This window comes from Macrobrachium rosenbergii, chromosome 32 (genome assembly GCF_040412425.1).
Source record: "Macrobrachium rosenbergii isolate ZJJX-2024 chromosome 32, ASM4041242v1, whole genome shotgun sequence".
Lineage (NCBI taxonomy): Eukaryota > Metazoa > Arthropoda > Malacostraca > Decapoda > Palaemonidae > Macrobrachium > Macrobrachium rosenbergii.
In genome coordinates, this window is record NC_089772.1 from 13,002,431 (window position 1) to 13,019,945 (window position 17,515).

The 17,515-nt window shown below is 37.5% G+C and overlaps 2 protein-coding genes across 3 annotated transcripts; one reads left to right on the forward strand and one right to left on the reverse strand.

Moving 5' to 3' along the window:
- Window positions 1–365: 365 nt before the first annotated feature.
- Window positions 366–8,959, reverse strand: Lamtor2 (Late endosomal/lysosomal adaptor, MAPK and MTOR activator 2). Its single transcript, XM_067133029.1, has 3 exons — window positions 8,799–8,959; window positions 5,102–5,264; window positions 366–1,005 (listed from the first exon to the last, which is right to left on the reverse strand). The coding sequence occupies exons 1-3, from the start codon at window positions 8,864–8,866 to the stop codon at window positions 859–861; spliced, it is 378 nt and encodes a 125-aa protein (XP_066989130.1). The 5' UTR covers window positions 8,867–8,959; the 3' UTR covers window positions 366–858.
- A 1,524-nt stretch (window positions 8,960–10,483) lies between these two features.
- On the forward strand, window positions 10,484–17,060 carry LOC136855711 (uncharacterized). Of its 2 annotated transcripts, none has more exons than XM_067133030.1 (2): window positions 10,484–10,633; window positions 15,274–17,060. In XM_067133030.1, the coding sequence occupies exon 2, from the start codon at window positions 15,446–15,448 to the stop codon at window positions 16,946–16,948; it is 1,503 nt and encodes a 500-aa protein (XP_066989131.1). In that variant the 5' UTR covers window positions 10,484–10,633; window positions 15,274–15,445; the 3' UTR covers window positions 16,949–17,060. The 2 variants fall into 2 exon arrangements, with proteins under 2 accessions (XP_066989131.1, XP_066989132.1); XM_067133031.1 differs by lacking the exon at window positions 10,484–10,633 and adding an exon at window positions 10,668–10,837.
- Window positions 17,061–17,515: the final 455 nt, after the last annotated feature.

Genomic DNA, 17,515 nt, shown 5'->3' on the forward strand with positions numbered 1-17,515 from the left:
GCGTTATCTTTTGTAACTAGCTGCAACCTCTTTCATTCCTTTTACTGTACCTCCGTTCATATTCTCTTTCTTCCATCTGACTTTCCACCATTTCTAACAATTGTTTTGTAGTGCAATTGCAAGGTTTTCCTCCTGTTACACCTTTCAAACAACCTTACTGTCAATTTCCCCTTCAGCGCTGAATGACCTCATATGTCCATGCGCTTGGCCTCAGGCCTAAATTCTATATACCTAACCTTACAGGTCATGAGTCCATCAACGTCGTATCAAATAATAAAAAGAGGTTAACAAACTCTTCCTAACCCGAAACACATCACAAACTCTAATTTTGCTTTAAAATTTCTGAGGATATCAAAGTCACCTAATAATAAAATCAAAGTACATATATATTTGATAAGAAAATTGTTACATTAAACCTATGGTACTTAAATTACCAATTATATTAGTTATATGAGGCATAGTACAGCAAAACCTAATTTTTAATAATCCATGAAATTTTCATCCCAAGTGTGAGCCATGCACAGGAAAAATTTACACTAGATTACACTGGAATCACAAGGAAGTTAAACATTTTGAAGTTAAAATTTATTCATTCTGATAATAAAACAACAGTACTGTCATATATGCAAGCAAATTTAACTATCCTGGCCTTAAAAACAAAAAAATTTGCAGGCTTACACTTAAACTTTACAAGAAACTTACTGGTAGTTTTACAGTACAGTATTGTGTAATCAAAAGAAAAATTACAATTCTTACAAAATGTATTAGAAAAAATAATATACAGATACACTAATCATACTCCTCCTCTTTCAAACATATACTGTGTTATACAAATGAATTAGAGAGCGCATCCCCAAATCATGCAGTGGCAACTTGTCGTAACGGCCCATCCAAATACTTTGCCAGAGCTTGCGTTTTGGCTTTCAGTATACCAAACCCTACGTTTTCCTTGGCATATATACACAGGAGGAGGTTAGCAACTTGAGTCACGCAAACTTTGCCGTCCTGCAATAAAAATCAGAAAAATATCATTAACCTTAGGCCACCTTTACAAATATCTCCAGATTAACAAACGTCTGCACCCAACAAGCTTCAAATGCAACTTACGCCTAACCTAACTCTCTTCCTGAATGTTTTTACAGTTAGTGGTGCCACCTAGTTTGCCCTGCATGAAATACTGTCATGATTTTAAAAAGTTCTTTTTGGCATTAATTTGGCCTCTCCCTTATGTGTTCCCTTTGGTCTCTACTTAGCTAACCAACTTCAGTTTCATCTAACTCCAGTTTTACCTGAGAAAAGGACCCGTTTAGGCTCTGATGGAAGGTACAAGCTTCTTTTCTTTCCTTACTGTCCAAAGTTCTGATTTTGTAGCATTTAAGAGCATATCCTTCAAATGTGTGAGTCCTACGAGCTTACTAAGGTGAACCAGTAAGTAGTGTTAAACTAACTCATAAGAATCACCTCATTAAAATCATACCATACTTTTGCTAAATGGAGTGCTTGAAGAAAAAATTGTCTGTTTGCTTACTAAATAAATATGCTGACTTTACTCCATAAAAGAAATGGCAGAAAATCGGCAAAATGCCAGTCACAGTGATAAACGTATTCATATGCATCATGATAAGCAACTGAGCCTAACATTATTATGAGTAAAGGATTATGACTTGGCACTAATGCACTATGTCAGCACATCTTTAAATAATCATGAAACTAGTGAAAACTGCGCCAAACCATAAAATGCTAATGTCCAAAGAAAAATGAAAAGGTAGCTCAATTCTGCAAGAATATAGGTATTCCAACCACACTATCATAAATGCCTACACGCACAGGTTGAAAAGAGCTGTTTCAAAACGCCATCAGTTTTTTTTTTCTGTCAGCTAGACCTTGGTAAGCACACTCCTGATTCAAGAACTGATTAATTCTTCACCATTTTCATATCTGGATAAAACCCTGTCCCTTAAATGCTTTTTATTTATTGTATTGTGACATGCTTATTATGTTTGGAATTTATGATAACAACATTTGCAACCGCCAAGCTAGCTCTGCAGCTGCTGAACTCAAGTGTTTTCTATTGGTCACCTCATTCCTTTTAATCAGGCTACCTAGCTAAATTTCTTTTAATGACCATCTTTTTTATTAGAGTTTACCAGTTTTAATGATGATGCCTTCATCACTGTTTTAAATACAATACTTGGAAACCACCATTTTTCAATCCTAAGAACAGGGGTCACAGTAAGTCACGTTAGGTTTTTGTGTCGTTTTTTCTTGTTCTTTTGGTCTTTTACTTTCGTAAGGATCTACAATCTCAAAAGGGATTGTTTTACTTTCTGTTTAATTTAAGAACTCTACACAATAACGTGTTTTCTAGCTTTGGTTGCTGAAGCAGGTATATACCCCTCTTGATGGACCACACTAGGGCCCATAACTATATACAGCAGTCAAACAAGTTCCAAGTTTAACAACAAAATGTACAAATGGCTAAACATAAAAAGAAAAATGTGAGAGGGGTAGATGAGGGGATGAGAAAACCCTTTCTAATTTTGTCAAGAACTATTACATGAGGCTGTCAGTTGTGAGTAGTTAGAGAACAGAGTATAGAATTTAGGCCACAGGCCAGGCACTGGGACCTATGAGGTCATTCAACGCTAAAAGGGAAAACTGACAGTAAGGTTTGAAAGGTGTAACAGGAGGGAAACCTCGCAGTTGCACTATGAAACAACTGTAAGAGAGGGTAGACAGTCAGATGGAAGAAAGAATATGAATGGGGGCACAGTAAAAGGTAAGAAAGAGGCTGCAGCTACGGGCCAAAGGGACGCTGCAAAGACCCTGAAGTAATGCCTACAGTAAACCACATAAGGTGCACTGAAGGTCCTACCCGCCCTACAGGGAACTGTAGGTAGCTGTTCTCTGACACCCACTTCCACTAGAAACAGGGGGTCTGGGGAGCAGTTGATCCATAAAATCACGACAAATCTATTCAACTGCCGAGAAACAGGTGAACAGATTTGAAACAGAACTACCCCGTTCTGACATCCAGGAATGTACAGTACTTAGCTGGCAGCTTGATGGCAACCCAACATGCCCACTTGTGCACCTGCCTTGTCAACTCACACAGAGGAAAGGAGAGCACCCCTCATCACCTGATCTTGAAATACTTGTAGTTCCAGGGGGGCCACTCACACCTACAGAATATTTTTGTGCAGGTGAAGATTGTGTCCTTGACACCTCCCTGAACTTTCTGATATGAGATTCAGGAGGAAACTCTCATGATTACCATACCAATTAGTATGCCCAGGTATTCTGTCCACTTCTTGGGCTGAAGACATGACTTCTCCCAGTTTACCCAATCCCCAGATTGCGACAAAGTGATAGTAAACAGTCCTAATCCCGGAGCTACTGCACCTACAAAGAAACCAGGAATAACCAGTTGTCAAGATATGGCAAACAGCTGCATGAACATCTGTAGTACTTTCTGAAATCCTAGCAAATGGGTTATCTGGAACTGCAAATCCTTCAGATTTACTAACCTACAAAAAGCATGAAATTGCCCTCTCTGATGGAATCCAACAAGAAGAGGCATTTGTTAAAGCCTGGAGAGCAGTCACTCATGAATTCCAGTGCATCCTTATCTCATCCCAGCATTATTGAACATCCTGGAGATTATGACAAGGTTAGATGGGATTAGAATGATCCTGCAGACTAGACCACTAAATGGAAGAATGGAAATACCAGCCTCAGAGTCCACCTCCTTTCTTGTTCCCTTTAACTGACTTTCAGGCCAAAGCCTGAGAGGTAAAGCAACAGGCCTGGATGGCCCCTCGCCTTTCCAAGAATTGAATTGAATATAGAATTTAGGCCAAAGGCCAAGCACTGGGACCTATGAGGTCATTCAGAGCTGAAATGGAAATTAACAGTACAAGGTCTGAAAGGCATGACAGGAGGAAAACCTCGCGGTCACACTAAGAACCAATTGTTAGGAGAGGGTGGAAAGCAAGATGGAAGAAAGAGAATATGAATGGAGGTACAGTAAAAGGAACAAAATGGGTTGAAACTAGGGGCCAAAGGCACACTGCAAAGAACCATAAGTAATGCCTACAGTGCACCGCGTGAGGTGCACTGATGGCACTCGCCTCTCCTAGAGGAAAAAAAGACTGCCGGGATCTACATCTGAATTTGGAAAAGGTCTCGTCTTACCCCAGTCCAGATGCTGATGGGTAACAATCCCCAAGGCTTAGCTGTGGTCCCTTCAAAATCCCTGAAAGCATTTTAAAAGAAACTCCACCAGTACCTCAACTTTACTCTTCAGAATGACCAAGAAGGAACCCAGCGCCAACCCAGTCTGGAGATAGAAACCAATTTCCATTGAGGTTCGTTCTATCGATGAGGAAAGCTATGATCACCTCCCCAAGACCACAAGACACAGATAAGCCTAGTGACCTCTCAAAAGTCCCTTTTCAAGTTGGCTCATTGAGGTTCCAGAGACAAACGATACTCAGGCCATATCAGATTCCCAACAAACAAGGAGGAGTTTCTACAAAGGCAGAATGAAAAGCTGCATCAATCTGACCTAGTGACTGCTCAGAGGATTGTGAAATCGAAAGTCCTAGACATCAGGGTCAGCTGTACTCAGTCCAGAGTGAAAGACGTTCAGCAGCAGAGAGAATCCTTTACTATAGTAAGCATGGAAAAAGTGAATGCTTCCAGCTGAGTGGGTGGTACCCCCATCCCCTCACTAACCTACCACTATTACAAAGCTTTTTGTATTCTTGTAGGAACAAACACAGCACCAATTGACTGAGAGAGAGCCCTCATAACAGCACTATGGTCAGAAGTACCGATAAAATCACAAACTCTGGTATCACCTACCAATAATTGCCAATGCAGTACAGTCAGTACCTTACTAGACGTAGGAGTGCAATCCACAAGCAGAGAAGGCATCACCTTTGCACTTCACAAGATTTGATTCGTAAAAATATTTCACCGTTCTACAACTGAAACTATAAGTCAAGCAATAGAGTAATGTGTTATATTCATCAACAAAGTTTCTTATACATCCCTTAATAATTTGATAAAACTGTTTCTATGCTACTGGGTATCTTACCTCACATTCCATGAGAACCATGCTCAACCTGTCCTCCGAAAAGGCATTGCGTCCATTTTTATCATACACTGCCCAAATGTTACTTGCAATAGCAGCAGTGACTCTTGCATCCCGATCACCATAGCCTGTAAAAGCTAAGAGTGCTCCTTCCAAGTTCAGTAGTCTGAAAAAAAAAAATATATGAAATATTGTCAATTTAGAGTGCCACAATAAAAGTCCTACATTGGTAATGACAAGCAGATATTTTGAAGGAATTTTTATTATTAATAACATAAGAATAAATATCCCATAAACAATATAACACACAGAAGTTCCTTTTAATGACCACGTCATAAAGCTCTCACTAATTCACATTTAATGTAAGAAGTACCCATATAGGACAAGGTTCCCTGGAAGATCTCACCTGGATACCTGGGTGCTGAACAGTAAGTATTCAGCTAGAGCTGTAGGGATTAAACCCAAAATTAACTATGGGGCATTTGTTCTACTGGTGACAAATGGTCAACCACTTTCAGCCATAATTGAGGTAGGGCTGAGATAGTGAGAGACTGATAAAGAATCTGACAGCACCTCTGGATCCTGTCCAGGGTTGAGCGAATTAAGGTAGTCAAGGCATCTACTTCCATTCCAAAGTACACGGCAGTCTTGAAAGGAAGTCAGAATGACTATATCCAGGTAGTACCTGAGTCAATTGGCACCTCAGTTTAAAGGACCTAAACTTGGAAGATTTTTTATTTAACAGACACACCCAATTCTGACAAAAATATTAAAAATATTCTGTACTTCCCAAGGAAAACCCAGTAAGTACGATATGGTTATCAGACGATAGACCAAGCATGCCCAAGCTAAATACCTCTGCTCCTAAATGGGTAACCCACCTAGTATGCCACAGGTACCACTGCTGGCACAAAAGAAGTCATGCATGCAACCACGGCCTTCTTTTTTGTGCCCGTGACGGTAGACGGTGAACAAACACATGCAACCAACGCTTTCATTGTGTGCATCAAGTTAGGAAGCAACGCAACCTTACTACCCAATTAACTTGTCCGCAGATATTAAAGAAGATGGCGCTCTTCGAAGGTCCTTACCACTCAAGGATCTGATCCTATGCTCTTCCAACAAGCCCCATAAGCTAGAAGATGTGACCACAGGTAGAAATCACTTCAGCTTTCTCTATGGATGAGCCTCAAGGCAACTTCTTACCAGTTCTTGGCTGAAAGGGCAAATACTGATGCTTTACAGTGACTTGATGTGCTTGAGACATTTACCATTAATTCCATGAGCCACTTTGGACAGGAAATACATAGCATGTAAAGAGCAACATACCTCTTACTATGCTAATCCTTGGGGATGAGAATCCTTAACATGTGTATTATTTTATATGGACCTTCCTTGTTGTGACAGTATCCGAATGTACAAAAACTTTCAAAAAATCCACAGAGAAGGGATGGAAAACATAATATCGACCACAGAGAGAGATACAAAATGAGAGGAGGTCAAGAAATTAGACACATTCCTATGCATTACATCCCATTCCTTCTGCATGGGGTGATTAAGGGTGCACAAGTATCATTCCATCTAGTTTGGGAAAGTTAACAGTTCCCCAAGTATAATCTCTCATTCCTGTTTGATTCAGAACAACACTGATGACTAAGTTTACCAGCATTTAAGACTTGATTTTTAGTGTTCTGTAAAAGAAAACTGTTGTGCCGGCTTTGTTTGTCCGTCCACACTTTATTCTGTCTGCACTTTTTCTGTCTGCCCTCAGATCTTGAAACCTACTGGGGCTGCAGGGCTGCAAACTGGTATGTTGATCATCCAGCCTCCAATCATCAAACATACCAAATTGCAGCCCTCTAGCCTCAATAGTTTTTATTTTATTTAAGGTTAAAGTTGGCCATAATCGTGCTTCTGGAAACAATATAGAATAGGCCACCACTGGGCAGTGGTTAAGTTTCATGGGCTGTGGCTTATACAGCGATATACAGAGACCACCAAAGATAGATCTATTTTAGGTGGCCTTGATTAAACGCAGTACAGAAAACTCGGCTGCACCATGGAAACTTCAGCGCATTTTTTACTTGTTATATTTAATGTCAATGAATTTCACAACTTCCCTTGCCCATTTTCAACTGGGGCAGATCACCAATAAGATTACAGAGCTCACGACTTGGACTGGATACCATAAGCTCCAAAACATCACAGCCCAAGTGTCCAGGATATAACATTACCAGCCATGAAAAATGCTGGCACAAGTTGGAATGCTATCTTATGGTGAGAGGTCACCTAAAAATAAGTTCAATGATGGATAAATTTTAACAGGAGAAATGAATATGCTGTAGCATAAATACACAAGCAACAACTTTCCTATATCAATACGGTAATCTGTTTATGACTGATAAAAGTAGAGTACAGTATAACACTATGGCAGTAAAAGTGTCTCAGACAAGTATAAGTTCAACACATAATTACCGCATAAATAGTTACTGAATCTGTCCCATATTTTTTCAAGTATTTATCAACTAAATTTTGCTTATTATTAATATAAAAAACTTCAAAGAGGATATCATAAAATGCAGTTCAAACTGAAAATTAGCATAAGTGTTTTGGGTGGTTTGCAGAACGACAGGATCACGCTCTAACACTACCTCTGAACGGAAACTTACTCCATTGTTTCTGATATTTACTGTTACCTGGGAAAGTTTGGGGGGGAGCCCCCTAGCCAAGTCAGGGCATAGCACCCTAAGTGAGGTTAGGAAGGTAAGGTCTGATTAGGTCTGAACACGGCATTCTGGGAAAGGTCAGGTCTCTTTTTGTCTGCAGAATCTTTTAAAATTGTACCTAGTTTAAAAAAAATGAAATATTCAATGATGAATTATTAATAATGCTTTAAAGGGTCCTTCCAATGACACAACCCATAAAGTTAGATTAAGAATGATAAGGGTACCTCTAATTACTGTAATAACTCCGTGCGGACAGTATGGAATGGTTCCGCGAATACAAAAGCCATCAGGGAGCCATGTGTTCAAGAAGGAATTGGCTAAGGAAATCGATTATAAAAGGAACCATAACTAACACAACGTACCCTAATCCACCTAACCTAGTAGGCTATGCTGGCCCCCAGTAAAGAAAACCATTTTCACCAAAAGTACCCTATAACACAGCGCATGCGCAATAGCATTCCAGGACGGCCAGCATACAAAAACATAATTGGTTCTGAGGTTAATTACAGGTTAATTACAGGTTAATTACAGTCGACCGACCAAAAAATAACGGTAAATTCTCCTACTACAGGAAAGGTCAATTTTAAAGGGAATATCCTACGCCGAGTTGGCTTAGTTCTACCAAGATAAGTTATAACAAGTTGAAAGATATATATAGTTATATAATAGGCTATACATATAGCTGCGGTGGTCTTAGGGACCACCACCGAAAAACCCTGGCATAAATGACACATCAACGAGCAGTTTTTTTTTTTTTTTTTTTTTTTTTTTGCATACAGGCAATAAGTAGCAACTAGCAATTCTGTCCCAACGGAATAAAATAAAATATGCCAGTTGCTCAAGAACACGAAGTACAAAAAAACATATAATGCTGAAATAATTGGTAATTAAAATCATTTACGCTGCTCTGGCCTTCTGTGCCAGGGGACATTTTGGCATATAATACTGCTTATATACGTTAATACGATACTTACAAGGCACACTGAACTCCTCCTGTATTAGCCTGACTCAGGATTTGAGTCAGTGTTCTGGGTTTCAACATGGTAGAGAAATAAATGTGGTAAATAGACGACCTGAATCTCAACAACAACAGAACCACTCAAAATCAGCTGATCTGTCCTGGGAGTGATTCGCTGAAATACATCAAGTTTGTAGATGGTCGAATACGGAGTTTATATGTCACCTGAGGGACGCCATGTTTGTTAGACCTGACTTTCTTCGATTCTGAGAGCTTTATTGGCACAAAATGACAAATCAAGATTAAAAATATATATATGAATCGTTAAAGTTTCGTAAAAACAAAAGAATATGATCTCAACGAAGGTTACGAACTTCAAAAAGGTGTTGTAACTAGATAAACCAGCATTATGCCAAAGGTCTCCAAGAGCATCCTACAAGATACAAAAGAGTCAACGGTCACATTTATATGTGGCTGTGGGGTATGGAAGAAGTCAAGACCTCTTGACGAGTGATCAAAGAACTCTCTTTAGTGCATCGGTGCCTAATGAAAGAGTCCATATGTCTTTAAAAGCCTGTACAGTGGAAATTAAAGTATATATATATATATATATATATATATATATATATATATATATATATATATATATATATATATATATATATATATATATATATATATATATATAACTCACTACAGTGACCTCCATCGGAACCTGTTGTTTCTGCGGCAACTGTCATTTTAAAATTCTAAATTTATGGAATGACAGACTAGCTTGTACGTGTGGTTGTCTCCCTGCACGAAGGTTTTTTTGCCATCTGGTTTTGCACATATTTGTCAAAGGACCCTCTACCACTCTTCTATGACCTGCTATACTACTATTTATAGTTTTATCCACAGATATAGAGAGGATCTCCCTCCCAATCCATGACAAAATCACTCTCCCAACAATGTTTAGCAATGGCGCTTTTATGAGCGAAGTCCCTATAACCACTTTTTTCACGCTCATGTACTCTCATGTTTCCTCCCTTTACGTGTCTCCCCAAATTGAAATGAATTGCAATGCCTGCGGTTTATAGCATATAGTCCTATATCCTTCACCTTCATTATAAATCTTGATTTGAACTGCCACAAGTGAAGGCTACTTTAACACTACCTATGTTATTGATGAACCGAGCCGCTGTTTTTAACTTCTAACATAGAATTATGTATCTATCACTTTGATCAATATGCTTATCTATAGGTTTGTGGAACTTTTTTCCTAGTTTTAGAAAGAGCATCTTCAGTGAAATGGATATTCAGATTGTTGATAATTGCAGTCTGTGTACTGTGGGTCACAGTAGCCTACCTAATTAGAGGACAGTATGGAAGCGGTCGAAAGCTCCCGATTTTAATCACTGTAGTATTTTGAAACAATGCAGTTTTTGAGCACATAGGTGATTGTGGATTTTCGCCAATTGCTTCAGTTCATAGGACAGTAATGTACCATACAATATATATATATATATATATATATATATATATATATATATATATATAGTATATTACATAGATAGATGGATACACTGTTCTGTATTTATATGTGTGTGTGTTTTGTGTATGTATATATGTATGTATGTATGTGCGTATATTCATTGAGAGAGTTAGTGTAGTAAGGACACAAGTCACTCTCCTCAACCACAGGGTGTTGACATGAATCATGCCTGAGGGATGTTGGTGATGATAACTCGCTACGTCCCTGTTGAAGTCGCCAACCCCTCCGGCCGTGATGCCGACGATTTTCGCAAATTACCGGTGAAAGTTTATGATGCATTTGCAACATCGATAGGATCATTCCAACCGATTCTAAAGGTAATTATGTTGCAGAGGGATGTATAATGGAGACTGTTGTAGTGTTCTAGTCCTTTGGAAAACAGGTTCATGACCTGGTGTACATTTTCTTACTCTCGCCCAGGATCTTTTTGGCTACAGGCGTCACTCTCTGTTGGACTGAAACCCTCTGACAGAAACCACTGTATCCTACAATTACTGTATCCTACAACGCTGCATTTTACTGTAAGTCATGTAACATGAAATATAACTAAACTCATGTTTCTATTTTTTGAAAATTAAAAAACGGGAGCATTTGTCATTCGGGTAGCTTATCCCTAGGGGTTTAGTGTCGTTAGTGCACCTTCTGCAGTGCACTGTAGGTATTGCTTAGGTTCTTTAGCAGCGTCCCTTCGGCCCCTAGCTGCAACCCCTATCGTTTCTTTTATTGTACCTCCTTTCATATTCTCTCTTCCATCTTGCTTTCATTACAGAGTAGGCTAGGCTAGTAGGGGTTTTTTGTAAGTTTCAGTGTAAAGTTTTACTTAAAACGGTTATTGTAATTTGGTCTTTAAAATGTTTACATAAGTTTTAATGTATACATACTTTCGACGTTTCTTACGCTTGTTTCAGCAGCATACGGCCTAACCAACCACAACTGACCTAACCTGAATTAGGGTACAAGGTCCTTACTCGTGAATGTTATTTTTAAAAACATTCCTTAAACTTACTTTATTCAGATTGAGAACTATCAGTTGGATATAGGTCCTGTTTTGCGTTTTCCCCCATCCACAAACCCTGCTGTACTTAGATTCAGCCATCCTTGTGCTAGCACGGGCTCGTGCTCTTCTGCAGCCAATGAAAACCCTGCTTTCACACTATGGCCGTCCAAATTGTACAGTAGGATGTAAGAGCAGGGTCGACCATCTCTAAAAGTACGCATCTGCAAACAAAACGAGTGTCAGAAACGTTCAGGACACATTAAAACGTGGGAAAGATTTTTACATTTTCAAATTCAACATCCAATAAAGGTTTAAAGAAAATAGTACCAGGTTCTGAACATCCTTGATGGTGTATTATGATTCTTTAATTCCTATCCAAGTACATGAGCCATATATATAATTTTCCATCTAGTTATCGTATCTTTTGTTTATGCATTTCTGATCATAGCCTAATGCCAGTGCAAGGATGCATTCTAGCATAATCTAATGGAAGGTGCTAGGGCATCTACCACCATTGACACCTATGATACCATAAGTCATTAAGACTTGAATACAGAAAAATCATCTCAAACTGTATACTGGGCCTATTCTGATAGGTCTATCCTTTAGTAGAAAGCCAGCACACCCCTACAATATTCCAAATCTAATAATTTTTAACTATATTCTCAGAATTCATACATATTTAATCCTCTTGCTCTAAATTTTGTTCCTGCATTTCACAGCTTGTATCATGACAGGCTGCAAATTTGAGGTTTTTTTTTACTAACTAGCTCTTGGTGCTTAATGCCTTGCAATTTTAGTACTGCGCAGAATAACCTCAGATTTCAGTTTCAGAGTTTCTAGGCATGACTACTTTGCCAGATATCTCTGATCCTTATGGGTTACCATAAACAGATGTAAGATAAAAAAAAAGTTCTGTAATGATTTAGGAATATTATCAATTATTTTTATACAAATGCTCGACAGAGGTACATCACATATGTCGTTAGGTTTGCCCAAAGCTAGAAAAAAGAAGGACATTGAAAGCATGGGAAGGTCTTTCATTGGTTCATATGTATCATGTGAGGTTTCTTTAGTGTCTTTTGTAGTATTTGGTTACCAGGCCTGACAATTTCCTCTACGTAGGAGAGAGGTTTCTATTATATAGCCAACACAAACACAATTTTAAGGATACTTATCATATTGTGGATCCTAACACGAACTTCAGTTTTTCATTTATTTCAGTCTAATGTTTTTTTGGTTTGTATCAAGATCATGTCTTGTTTTATAAGAAAGAGTGTTTTCACAAAAATTGCATAGTAGTTTTCCTTATGGGCCCTTTAATGCACAAGAATTCATTTGCCCACAGTTCATTAATGTTTACAATGAATTTTTGCTTTTCATTTGCTCATTTTCTTTTGCATTTTGTTGAGTTACTGAGTGTAAAAACAAAGCCCAATTTTTGGAAAGTACAAAGCTTCATAAGTCAGTTTAAACCAACTGTGAAAAACATTTGACGCTTGTAGCTACTGCCAGTGCCGCAAGACCAAATGAGAAAAGTGTCAAATGTGCTTTCTAATGGGTTATGTTGTAGTTGAAAACATTAATGTGAAAGCTGACATTCTCTTAAAGATGTACCATGTAGTACATGGAATAATAAAATCACCTGAAACAGTTGCTAAAAACTCATTTATACTAGTTATCAGGTAATATTTTTAATGAGTAGGCTTATTGTTTTATTATTATTGGGATACAATATGCCACTTTTGCTGCATGCATGAAAGGTTGACCCTCCTTGATTTTTTTATTGTAGTCCAAAGGCATCGGCTAGATAATACAATATTGAACAGTCTTGTAGGGCCTGACAGCTGTAGGTTGTGTGTGTGTGTGTGTGATTGCAGAGTAATGTATGTAGGTTACCAAGAACATTTTTGTGATTCTCCAAAGCATATGAGTAACAGGCCCAGGCTGATAGACTTAATCATTGGGGGTTAGCAGGGCTTTGTGTTATGCATGCAACCATTTACATTTATATATCTCAGTTTTGTGGTTCATACAATGGGCAAATGGAGGGCAGCTTGGGTCAACCTAGGGGGTTCCAGGTAGCATTAGGATTTTGTATTTTGTAAAGACGAGTCTAAAATGGCCGAGCATAGTGATACGCAAGGAATACTTCATATACAGCATATGAAAGTGTAGGCTCGTATGTTAGGAAAAATAAAAATTTCTTTTATTTTTAATTATATATATATATATATATATATATATATATATATATATATATATATATATATATATATATATATATATATATATATATATATAAATTTTATATATAAATCAGCATTTATATTAAGAATTATACTGAAGAGTATCTGTATTTAAGTGTCACTGGCATTCATCATTAACTAAGAACGCAGCACTGTAAGTTGAAAACTCATTCCTAGCGAAAAGAAAAAATGCCTGTATGGACGTGGTCAACAAATTTACGTACCATATCTGCAAATTAACTTCCTTTATAAGGCCTACCAATAAAAGAATAAATTTTTAAATAAGTGAGCTTGATATTCATCAGTAAACAAAACATAATTGTTGTATATATTATTGAAAAGGTAATTTAGCACACCGACACTAAACTGTCTCAGCCGGATTGATATTCTGTGAATTACTCTTATTCTGTTATGTACATTTGCAAATACAGTATTTAAATATGAATATTTTTCCTGTAACCATAATTATGTTGGTATATGTTTGAAGGTACATTATTATCCTGTTCAATTATAATTAGTTAATTTGCAAATATATAAATGAAAATTAGTTCCTATGATGTATAAATACAGGTACAGATATATTAAGGGAAATTAGTTCTTATAATTATGTTTAAATATTTTCTGTCATATTATACAGTCATATTATGGTATATAGGTAGTCTCCGGATTACGTCAGATTTGGGTTATTTTTCCGGACTTTACGGTGCCGTTAACCCTGATTTTTCGGCGCCGTAAGTGGATTTACGGTGCCGTTACCCGCTTTATGGCACCGTTACCCAGACTTACAGCGCTGTAAGTGCTATTTATTCCCATTATAATTATGATGTGTCGGGTTACTGTGCTTTTCAACTTACAGCGCGCTGTTGTGGACAGAACCCCCTCCATAAACCGGGGACTGCCCGTTTGTAATTGTATATGCAAATTGTATATTTGAGAATGCCTTAGTACTGCATCATACCTTATGGATATTGAAAGTGAACTCGAGTGAAGGATGTACAGAAAAAGAATATGCAACATGCACCTGTTATATATTTATATTGTCCATCATTGACCTTACTTTTTCTTAACTTTATCACTTTTTTATGTAAAAACCTTGCAAGCTCGGCATGATGTATCCAATAGGATGGTTGCACGTACAAAAAATTGCTTTAACTACTACCTGCTCCAAAATTGTGTCCTACATACATCAGTTAAAACTTTTGTATTTTTGTTACTACATTGCAACAAGAGGAGATGGCATGCAACACCATTCTCCTGAAAAGAGTAAAACAGAATATGTTTTGATGCTGTGAAGGGGACAGTGTTGCATATACAATGAAATGATTCTCCAAATGTTTAAATTTTCTGAAAAATATACACACCAGGGATAAACAGGCCTCCTTTCCTCCCTCAGTAATGTTACTTGCACTTCCCCAAAGAGCTGAGTCGTACTGCAATTTGTGCCAGAATCCTATTTTTGTAAGGACTTGTAATCCTTTATGTATTTTTTTTTAGATATTTGTTGATGAGTATACTGTATATTTTTATTTAGTTTTTCTGTGTTGTAATTTATGAATTTACAGTTGCTGCACAGGCCTTCAGTTGTAAAGTTGAGTAATAAGTTATGAAAAAGAACATTACAGTAGTTTATAATTTTCCGTGATAATCCCTTCTACATTTACCTGTTTTGTACTAGTATATTATAGTGCATTAACATGCTTATTTCTTTTAGGGTGTGCTGGCTGAGTGTTTCCTGAATTCTTCCGTGAAAATGAAGTCTACCAGCTACCAGTCAAATGCACATCATTGTGGTTAAACCCTAATGAATAATTGACACAAGATGTAGAAAAATGCAGTTTCTACTTGAAGCATTTGAACAGTAAGGAAACCATCAAGGTGAAACAATGGTGAGGTTCCAGCTAATGAGATGTATTGCAGCAGTATCTATTACTGCTCTTCTAGTCATTTTCTATACGATTTCGTTTGGTGGCACCACACTGAAACCTGTAAAGCTTGTGAAGAATCGGGGATGGAGTTCAAAGTTAAGTGAGTATCCTGTGATACAAGGTTCTGCTGTTGAGTCTCAGTTCATGGCTCTGAAAGTTACCAATTGTTCAGGCAGTTTAATGCAAGAACTCTATGTAAAGTTAAATAATAAGTACTGGCAGGTAGTGGATGATGGACAAGTTTATCTGTACAGTGGATTTTATGATGCCAGGTTTGTCTACCTAAAAGTTGAATATCACTACGTGAGAATTGTCGGCATGTCGGTTGGTAAAGTTAGTGGCAGAAAATATCACTGCAGTCTGTGGTATAAACAGTTCCCACATCTTGTCACTGTTGAAGCCGATGCAGAAGAGATCTGGCTGCAGCAGTGGAACCTCAATCCAGAGCCTGATATGTACCATGCGTATTTGTTTACCTGTCCTATTCCGTTAGAAATAAAAAAACAAAATATTTTCCCTAGTTACGTGTCACTTTCAAGCAATGTTTGTAAGAACATGACCACCAAGTTACCTCTTTTTGGAGAGGAGGTAAATGTTTTAAAGAAAAGAAAACAAAAAGGCTTTGTGGTCTGTGTGAAGGGGATGGATTATGCCAAAGACCTTTCTTTGAGATTGGTGGAATGGTTAGAATTACTTTTCATTTTAGGTGCAGATAAAGTATATTTTTATAAGTATAGGTTACATGAAAATATGGAAAGAGTTCTGGAGTTCTATGAAAAGCAGAAAAAAGTTCAGGTAGTACCTTTGACCTTACCTGGTGACCAGCCTAACAATCCAGACCTTAGGAGTTCATACTTAAAGAGAGCAGTATGGCAGAAACGAAGAAATGAGTTAGTACCATATAATGACTGCTTGTACAGAAATATGTATGAATATGAATTTATTGTACCCCTAGATATTGATGAAGTTATCATGCCACTGAAGAGTTACACATGGAAATCATTAATAGATAAATATAAGAAGGAAAATCCAAAATGGTTTAAGAAATATCCTTCTTTCTCAGCTCAGAATACTTATTTTCTAGATGTTTATAACTCCTCTTCCAATCCACAAATACCTCCATACTATTATATGTTACAAAGTAAACTTAGAAGTGCTAACTATAGTCTCTATGGACATTCTGTGAAAAGTTTTGTGTCAACAAGTCTGTCTAAGATTGTTTTTAATCACTATACTCTTGAATCACTGTATGCTGTCAAGAAAACCTATCTTGTCATGAACACGTCAGATGTCCAACTTAACCACTACAAAGAACGTTGCCCGAGGGAGATATATAGTCAGTGCCAAAAGAAATTTTTAATTCACATCAAGAAAGATGATGCGATAGACAGATATCAAAAGCAGCTTTTGAAAAATGCTGAATATACCATAAGAAAATTGAATTTGCTCTCTGAGACTTAGGATTTAAATGCATGGTAATACTTGTCTAGTTTTTTATTTTTTGTATCTGTTTTTAAGAGAAGGTATTACTGTATTGTAGTTTACCTTAAACATAATAAAGTGAATTATTATCTGCTTGGTGCTTCATAACCAATTTTGTCCAGATACATAAAGTATATTTTACCCTCTTCCCTCTCTCAACACCTTGCTACTGGATGGGGGCTTCAGCGTGCAACCACTCAGGACTTAACTTGGCCCTAAGTAGTAGCTGTTGACTAAATTAACTAAGCTTTCTTACCTTTAACTGTTTCTTTTTCCCTCCTTACCCTATCAGAATTGGTCTTTCGTTGACGACTTTCCATCAGGTTTGAAAGTTATTCTATTATTCTATTTACTCTTAGAGCAAGCCACTAAACCCATAGAATCTGAGTTAGCTGACATGGTTGAGCGAGGTGGAAGTCTAATGTCAAGATTTGCTTCAAGTGCTGGATCCGATTACCAACTGAGTGGTGAGCCTCAAGGTGTTAAAATCATTGAGCAAATGTAGGGCCCAGGTTAGGTCCCTTCTCAATGAAAGATTGCCTCGTC